This window comes from Ruditapes philippinarum, unplaced genomic scaffold, assembly GCF_026571515.1.
Source record: "Ruditapes philippinarum isolate M1 unplaced genomic scaffold, ASM2657151v2 ctg202_1_1_1_1, whole genome shotgun sequence".
NCBI lineage: Eukaryota > Metazoa > Mollusca > Bivalvia > Venerida > Veneridae > Ruditapes > Ruditapes philippinarum.
This window is the reverse complement of record NW_026857221.1, coordinates 130479-139618: the sequence shown is the minus strand read 5'-3', so window position 1 is coordinate 139618 and position 9140 is coordinate 130479. Positions and strand designations below refer to the sequence as shown.

General features: G+C 32.4%; 1 protein-coding gene across 1 annotated transcript; it reads right to left on the bottom strand.

Annotated features, from left to right (window-relative positions):
• Positions 1-1932: 1932 nt before the first annotated feature.
• LOC132749096 (glutathione S-transferase theta-3-like) lies at positions 1933-6983 on the bottom strand. Its single transcript, XM_060738776.1, has 4 exons — positions 6842-6983; positions 4165-4252; positions 3154-3307; positions 1933-2684 (listed from the first exon to the last, which is right to left on the bottom strand). Exons 1-4 carry the CDS (start codon positions 6951-6953, stop codon positions 2334-2336), a joined length of 705 nt encoding a protein of 234 aa, XP_060594759.1. The 5' UTR covers positions 6954-6983; the 3' UTR covers positions 1933-2333.
• Positions 6984-9140: the final 2157 nt, after the last annotated feature.

The window sequence follows — 9140 nt, the reverse complement described above, 5'->3', positions numbered from 1 at the left end:
TATGTTGTTGTTTATTCTAAAGTCCATTGGTCCATATACTTTATAATGTTAAGATGGCATATAAAACATATTGTAAGCTTATACCAATTTAGCTAATGGCAACACTTTTGAATAAGTTCCAGGAGATAGAAAGGGAGATAAAACCACTGAGATCATGAATTATATAATACTCTTATATATCATTAACAGTCCAGAGACCTATAACAAATCGTTAATGGGCATACATGCACCTGTATAGAACCCCAGTTTTTGTTGTTTGTTTGGTTATACAGGTACCAACACAATTTAGGTCATACAGCGCTGAAACAGGAAAGATGATTTTGTTACAAACTTCAAAGCAACACCAGGGGTTAAAACCACTTTAATATCTGCTGGTGCTAAGAGATGCATAAACTGGTATTTCAAACTCATTTAATTGCCTCTTAGGATCATACAGGGATAAACGGTGGCTACAATTCTTATGCTTCAACCATTAAAGGCAACCCCTCAGCTATAATGTGTCAGTTTAGTTGTAAAAAGTATTAAGTTGTTGAAGAGCAGCAAAGGATCAAAATTATTACCACTAGATGATATACAGTGTAACTGCAATTTTTCAAATATCTAATGAGAAGAACAAATATTGCCTAACATTCTGAATGCCCTATAAATTTTCTTTTTCTTGTTTTGCTTGTTTAGCAGACATTCAAGGGCAACTTTTTTCTTCTTAGTGTTTTTTTTAACACCTTTCTAGTTTAACATGTTATTTAATTTAAACATGACTCGAAATGAGTGCACTCCCTAGGGGTGGGTCAGTGGGTGACAAAAGCATTATTATCAGAACAGATGGTTTGAAAGGGAAAGAAACCTTGGTGGTTTATGTTTCATCCGTACATTAGAGTTCCTTCCCTTTGTCCTTATAAATTCTTATATTCTTAAACTGCATAGTTGGTCAACTTCATTTGAAACAAAAAGTAAAAATATGTAATATGTTCCAGACTGAATTAGAAGATGCTTGTACTTTTACATTGTAATTTTCTGTCTATTTTTAGTTTCATAATCAAACTACCGACATATTTTTTTCTTAAAAATATAAAATGTTCAAAATATAGCGGTATAAATTTTATGTAATTTTTTTCATATTATGTTGATATCTCAATGGTTCATGCTTTATGTGCACAGTAGGTTTTTGAAAGTAAGAACTAAAATCTATTTTAATGGTGTTTGATTTACTGTTAATGTTCATAGACTGTTAGATAAACCCTCACAGCAATAAACAAATCAAAATGCACATTTTGAAAACAAAATGGTTATAACTTTTGTCTTTAAATTACCAGCCAAAAAAAAACGTCAAAGGTAAGTGGACTATATGCAACTACCAGGCAATAAAGGGAAGCAACTATGACTGAGCATCTAGTATTATTTTACAGTATACACATTTGTGTAGTCTGAACAGCTAAGTAAATTCTATTGATGCCTTAAACTGTAGTGGCAGTTTCTGTAAGAATAAACCAAATTAATTTGACAAGTAATATAGAATGCAGTTTCCCAATCATACATGTAGTTTATACATTTACTCATTCAAATTAAACATAATCAGGAAGAAACTTGTAATATACAACGCAGATAAATGTTGCTAGTTCTATTGTTTAATGACCACTAAATGTTCCAGGAATATGAGTGGCGGAAAGATAATTAGCATATGCATTTCAGTATTAGATAGTATCATGAATTTAGAATATACATAAGCTTGTATCAGAAATAGACAAAATTTAAAATTAAAATCAGGTTCAGATCACTGGTTGGGCTGGGTAATTCGAGATGTAATATTTTGGATCATCATAGTCAAGGGCATATACCGGCAGTATAATTAAAACTAAACTAGACTCTCTGTCTATTAACCTCTATAATTGTTAAAACTTGAATATTTCATGATATTTGAAAATAAACACTTGGTAACTTGTATATGATTTATTTTCATTAAAAAGCAATATAAATAATTAAAATTAAAAAAAAAATCAATCTTAATTTAATCATAATCTTTTCCTGATTAAACATTATAGTTTTCTACATTTCCCTGAAATGTTAATTTGAACAAAAAGCAATCAATCTGAGTGTACATGTTTATATATCAATAATATCATCTACAGAATTGTCAATCTCATCGCAACTTTTCATAATATTAGAAATCTTCGAAACTTTGTAATTAAAAAAATAAAAAGTGTTAGAGATTGAGAGGTTAAAGATATTCTAATATAATTTAATTGTTCCCACTTTATCAACATTTACACACTGTAAATATCAGGTTATAATCACAGCACCATTATAAAATATATTCATTAGATATGGTTTTGTATTTACAGCTTCGCACCTAACTTTGGACCTAGAGTTTTATACGCTTCTCTTGTACGATAGGTTATACTGTGACCATCATCAAAATGTGGGTTTAGTCGTTCTCGTACTCTCTCCATCCATTGTTTCACGTTTTTATTGTTCATGTAAATCTCTTCTTCGAACACAGGATACAACTGTGTAAGTTCACAGACACCGAGTAGATCTGCTACAGAAATATCTTCATTCCCGCCAATATATTTCCCGTCCTTCAGAAAATACTTGTCAAGTTGGTCAATAATTTTTGGCAGTTGATCTTTAAATCTGTTCACTTTAGCCTCATCAATCTTTCCCTGCCTTGCTACAGGCATTATCAACTGAAAATCATCAAACATGTTATTAATTACAAAATATCTATCTAAGTTCTTCTTTGTGCTAAAAAAGAAAATTGATAAAAGCATGCTTAAAGGTGGGTGTTGAAAATAGACAAATTTGCAACAAACCCATTTTTTTATATATGGATACAATCACTTGCCCCTCACTGCTGTGGGTTTGAATCCTGACTTCTTTCATATTAGGAAGCTATCCAGCTAGCTTACAGAACATCTGTGGTTCTACTTAGATGACCATTTGTGCCCGAAAAAAAGTTTGTCCAATTGTCATGACTGGGCTATTTCTTAGCAATCATTGAATGGAATACTGCAAAAAAAACTTGAGACAAAATTATTCTCAACTTGCATGTAACATTTATTTGACTTAAACATTGATTGATTTAAACAGAGCTTGCATAAAAATATGAAATCAATATCTAATATATCATTCTTATAACAATTTCTGTAATGTTACCTTTTGCCGGAAGACCATTGCAGCTTGCATGCGTGTGTTAAGATGTTGCCAATGAAGATACTCTTCAATCCTTGCTTGCCTTTGAAGGTCATTTTTTGGATACCAATGTTCAGGTAAGTTATACTTTGATGTCAAGTAACGCAGGATTGCAACACTAGAACATAAAAAAAGGTGTCATTTTTTTAAAATTTCAAGAAGTAAAATTTTACTTCCTAGATATAGTTTTTAATTAAAGTGCCTAGTAAAATTCATAATATACAAAAGTAAGATTAAACCTCACAAGAAAACTTGATTCTAAATAATATATCAATTAATGATCCCGTCATTTGTAAACTGTTACATTGGAGCCCGCTATCCTCAGACAGATACTGACCAGAGCAGGAGAATAAGCAAGAATTTCACCATCTAACTATTCAAACATTGACTAAACCATAAAATGGTTTTATTTTCACACCAGAAAAATCGCATGTGAATAAAGCAAAATCCATAGTCCAGGGATTTGGTATGGATTTGACAATCTAAATTTCCATGCAGCCCAAAGAGTTTCAGGTTTTGCAAGACCCAATGAAGTCTATTGCATGTTCTAGCTATTGTCCACTAGTGATGAACAATGATTTTATAAAAATGTTATTTTCTCATACTTTAAATTCAGATTTGTAAAAGAATATAAATAGATACCCAAGTACATGTATAAGAGATTTTCACCTTACATCACCAGAGGCCTTTTGGTATTAGCTCATTCCTAGTTGAAAATAACCTCTTTTTCTAAATTTTAAACTAAGTTTCAAACACCTACCAAAAATTAACCAGTTTCAAATGTTTTAATTTGTTTCTTACAAAAAGTAACAGAATATTTATTAAAACACGCATATAAAACTCTAAGTAATTCATTAGATACTATTTCATTTTTTCTCAAATTTCCTAAATAAACATTGCCACATAATTATTCCCCAATTAAATTCACTCAGTGGCCTTTTCCTAATATATAATTCCTGAAACAATTGATCATACCTTTCTGTAAGTACAAAGCCATTATCATCAAGAACTGGAACTCTTTGCCATGGATTAAGCTTTGTGAATTCTTCCTTAAAATTTTCACCTGTCAGTAAAGAAAGAAATAACCAAAATAACATCAAGTACACTACATAATTATTTGATAAATGTTATTCAACATACAAGAGGATGATTTGTATATCAAAAGATTCTCTGGATGCTATTATTGAAAAACGAGACAGCAATTCAAAATGACAATGATCAGCAGTTACACTTTAATATATGTAAAACTGGAGTTGATGCCAGTATGTTTAAAGTTTATTTTATATTCTAATCATATTAAGGTAAAATCAAGTTATAAGCTTTCAAAGTCTAAAGGATCAAGCTAACAAACTACTGACCCCCAAGGCTAAGTTCTTGGACCCCTCCTGTTTCACGCCTATATAAATCACAAAACATAAATTTTCAGGTCTGCTTGTTTGCAGACGATACTGCAATATACATTACTCTGACATCTGCAAACCAATCAGTTACTCTCCAAAATGACCTAAATCGGTTAGAAAAGATGGAGTTGGAGTGGGATATGGATTTTAACCACACCAAGTGTCAAGTTATCCATGTGATAAAAAAGAAAACATCCTATGCCAACACAATACTTCCTTAATGTAGTCCAATTAGAGTTGGTTACCTCAGCTAAATACCTAGGCCTGGATATATCAGAAAACCATACATGGGATACACACATTAACAGGACATCTTAGGATTCCTACCCAGAAACATAAAGGTTAAACCCAATCCATTGAGTCCATTGCTTACCAGATGTTAGTCAGACCCCAGCTTGAATATGGTCTACCCACACCAAAATACAACCAGATCAATTGAAAATGTCCAAAGAAGAGCAGCTCGATGGATCGAGCTAGATTATGGTCAGACCTCTAGCAACAGGGACATACTTCACTCCCTTTAGCTTCCAAAACTGGAACTCAAATATATAGATGCTATAGGTAGTCCCTTTTCTATAAGATTCACCGTGGTCTGATTGCTATCCCCATAGAAGAATATGTGACACCTCACACCATGGCCATATTCCCTTTGTTGAAGGTTATTCACAGCAACTTCAGACTATAAAATATTCTTGTTCTTTCCTAGGACAGTATACCACTGGAACCACCTACCCCCTGCAGTTGCCCTACCCCCTAACCCAGAGCAGCTCAGTGCAACCATAGCTTGCATTTAACATGTCTCACCCTAGTTTTCCAGCCTCCTGTGTTTAACATATTTTATATTCTTCTTTTATCCTCTTTTAAAACAACTCCTTTTAACTTTCTTGCAATTTTGACATGCAGATAATTATGTCTACATCCCTGCGAGGAGTTTGCCATTAATGGAAGATAGATAGATAGTCCTATAAATATGACGTCGCTTTGAGATATTTTTGCTTTTGGGCAAAGCAAGTCAGGCTTGATCGACATAAACTATAACAAGTCTGTACTGGTTTCCTAGCAGTTTCCGTCCTCTAGCAGTTTTCCGGCCGTTTATCATTTTCGTCCAGTACAGTCTATTTTTATCAGTAAGTCATCCACATTACTTCAGTCAGAGAAACATTTGTTTTCTATGCTTTAAACAGCATTTAAAATAGTACAACGTTTTATATATTTTGAAGTTTTGCCTGTTATTAAAAGTTATATATGAGAACTTGCGACATTCAAAAATAAGCAACACCTGTGGAATTCTTCTTTGAATATCCATGCGCATCAACTAAGATCCCATTTAAGGTAAATGAATACTTCGAAAAATATTTTTGCAGATGACACGGAAAAGGTTGGAAAGTTCTGTTTGTCTGATAAAATCATCTTAATATTGCTTTATGGTACTGAATTATATTTAAAATAAAAAAGGTCCGGAAAACTGCTATGAATTTTTTAATAAAGGTGAAAAAAAGTGTTACATTTCAGGCCTATATTTAAATTAAAAAGTAAAATGAAAGTGCAACATTAAACACATGGCAATGCTGGACAGGTACTTAACTTTGTCCTGTCAAAGTTTTGTACCCCTACGTAGACTGCATGATTTTTATTTTATTTGTTAAAAAGTGCAATTTGTGGCCGGAAACTGCTAGGAAACCAGTAACGTCTTATATATTGGACTAATTTAAGCTTGATTGCGAAACAAATTCTTGCAAGTTTTATTTATCACTTTCAAGTCTGCTTCCTGGAACCAACCATGCAGTACTGGTACAATTGTATCACATGAAAAAACTTGGTTGTGACACTGTTAGGGCTCAAACCCATGATCCACGGGTTGAGAGGCAGACACATTAACTACTAGTACTAGGCCACCGCCCCCTTGTTATTGTAATGTAAACGTCACTACAGTAAGGAGGAGGTGTAAGAACTTAAAAATCTTTGAAATCACATTTTTGTATCGATACATCAAGAAATTTTGCTGAAATCATGAAAACAGTTGTTAAATTCAACCGTTGGTAATGCTCGATATATTTATCTATACAGTATTGCTATATACATGTATTTGTCACCCGATATCGATATATCGTTGATACACTTTTATTCAGAGTGAATCATTGACAGCTCTGATAAATTTTGACGTCGTTCTACTTCCTGACCTATTCCAAATTTTTCAGCTAATTTTAAACTTCAAAAGATGTCACTCTATGACAGTGAAGACAAGTATATACCTTTTCGAAGAGCTACTGGTTTAGCTTCAAATTTTATGTTATTAGCTTTCAGAAAAATATAAACAGCTCTTGAAGGCTGTGACATGAGATCAAAGTAATATTTCAACGCCATTTTGGGAATTCCATGTGCTAAATTTAGAATCAAACAACAAGTAAATTAAATACCAAAAAGACATTTAATCTCCTTGGCGTCTAAATAAACTCGTAGTCAATGATAAACCAAATGGACAAGGCAGGGTCTTTCAAATATTTCTATTTGAAAGACCCTGGACAAGATAAACTTGTTTTAGTTAGTGAAATTGTGAATATTGCACAGAAAGACAAGTATAAATAAGAAAAAAAATACATCCCGTTCAGCCCAGTCCCTTAAAAATGATCCTATTAAATTAAGTGCATATACAGTGTAGTAGAGTCTGGACAAACACATTAATTTACAAAAAAATGTATGTCTTTCAAAATAAAGTGTACCAAACTCTTATAACATCGTTTATGGAGAATATAACCTGCATTTATGGAGAATATAACCTGTTTCAGATCTTAACTGACAAAATGCAGTTTATTCATGAAAATATTTCAAATTTTTCTAAAAGCGTCAATCTGCAAACGTGTCTTACAAAACTGTAACCAAAATAGCGCCAAAAAACGACTATTTATAAGAAAAGGCGTAGTAATACAAATACTATGGAACCTGTCAAGCATGAAATTAACCTTTAACCTAACAAGGACCAATCAAAATACCAATCATAATTAAAAGATTTTATTTAGCAACAAAATGCTTCACATTGTTAATTGCAATTAATATATCGGTACTTTTCCACCGAAAACATTTCTAGCCCCGTCCTGTTAATACTGTGCAGACCTATTACAAGTGTGGTAACACGGATTTATATTGCATATAAATCCGTGGTGGTAACTATCTGACTTACATGCTCTTCTGTTATTCTATCCATAAATCAGTTTTTTTAACTCAGCATTTATTAATATTAATCTAAAAAACATATATTGTGGTCCTCTTAGTTCTCATTACTTAACGCTTTAATTGAAGCAAGAAAGAAAACAGCACATGAAACTTATGGTACAAAATTGTCGTGAACGTTCTAACATAAAGATATTTTCTGCTGTATGACACAAGGAAACAACACTATATTTAGTCAAAATCAGTTTTAATGAGCCGGACGTAGACCATATGTCGGCAATTTTGAAAACAGTATGTCATCATTTAAATCGCGGTAATGCTGTTTTATTTCAATGTTTTCTTGTTTCATTTCAAATTTCTACATGTTATTTTGCATAATTTTAAATATTAAAAGCATCTTTACATACCAACCGCTACGCTCTTTTAATTTATAAATGCATCATGTGGTACTTGAAAATTATCGTGCTTTTCGTGCGGTTCCATTATGTAATAATGTCAGGTAAATGTACTTGTTGGGTTGAGATACAGAAGAGAAAAACTGAACTTGCCAAGATTTTGTTTCAAGTCATTACCATAAAGAGGGCAAAGGTATAGATCATTATTTAGTAATATAATCATATACATGATATGATAATACATGTAATTGAGGCTGACATTAAATTTTATTGACAAAATTAATGCGTTCTTGGTCATACATGTATTAAAAAAGTGAAAAACTGTTTCTTTATATATACTGTAATTCATTTCATGGTAAATACGTGATCAGGCTATTTTTTAACATAAAATATACGAATATCTATGAATAAATTAGGTATTGGGACCAAAATTTTACATACTTTTCACAAAACCTGTCGGCGAAATTTGTCGAAAACATGGTCTGCAATGTCACTTCTATGCTGACGATTCTCAAATATACATTTCTTTCAAACCGTTGGACAACACCAAAACTGAACTTGTACTTGATTCTGTCTCAAACTGCTTAAAAGAAAATAACATTCTGGATGAACAGCAACATTCTCAAACTGAATTCAGAAAAACAGAAACTTATAGTCTTTTCGTCGGGTAGCAATACAGACTCAGTGAAAAAATATAACTGTCAATGTGGACCAAGCTGAAATCAAACAGTCATCAAGTGTAAGGAATTTGGGTGCATTCCTTGATTCAAGGGTTAATATGGAACATCATGTTAGCTCCGTGTGCAGATCTTCGTATGCCCAAATAAGTAAGATAGGACGTATTCGAAAATATATCAACGAAGAAGCTACAAAAACACTCGTTAACTCTCTCGTGACATCAAGACTGGATTATTGCAATGCTCTTCTATATGGTATACCTCAACAAACCATGAAAAAACTTCAACTTGTTCAAAATACTTCAGCCCGT

Bases quoted from the DNA above. Each gene is read 5' to 3' on its own strand.
- LOC132749096 (XM_060738776.1), bottom strand. From the start codon at position 6,953: ATGGCGTTGAAATATTACTTTGATCTCATGTCACAGCCTTCAAGAGCT. The intron at 3,308-4,164 runs GTATGATCAATT...TTTATGTTCTAG, and splicing joins GGCTTTGTACTTACAGAAAG to TGTTGCAATCCTGCGTTACT. The intron at 2,685-3,153 runs GTAACATTACAG...GATGATTTTCAG, and splicing joins CAATGGTCTTCCGGCAAAAG to TTGATAATGCCTGTAGCAAG.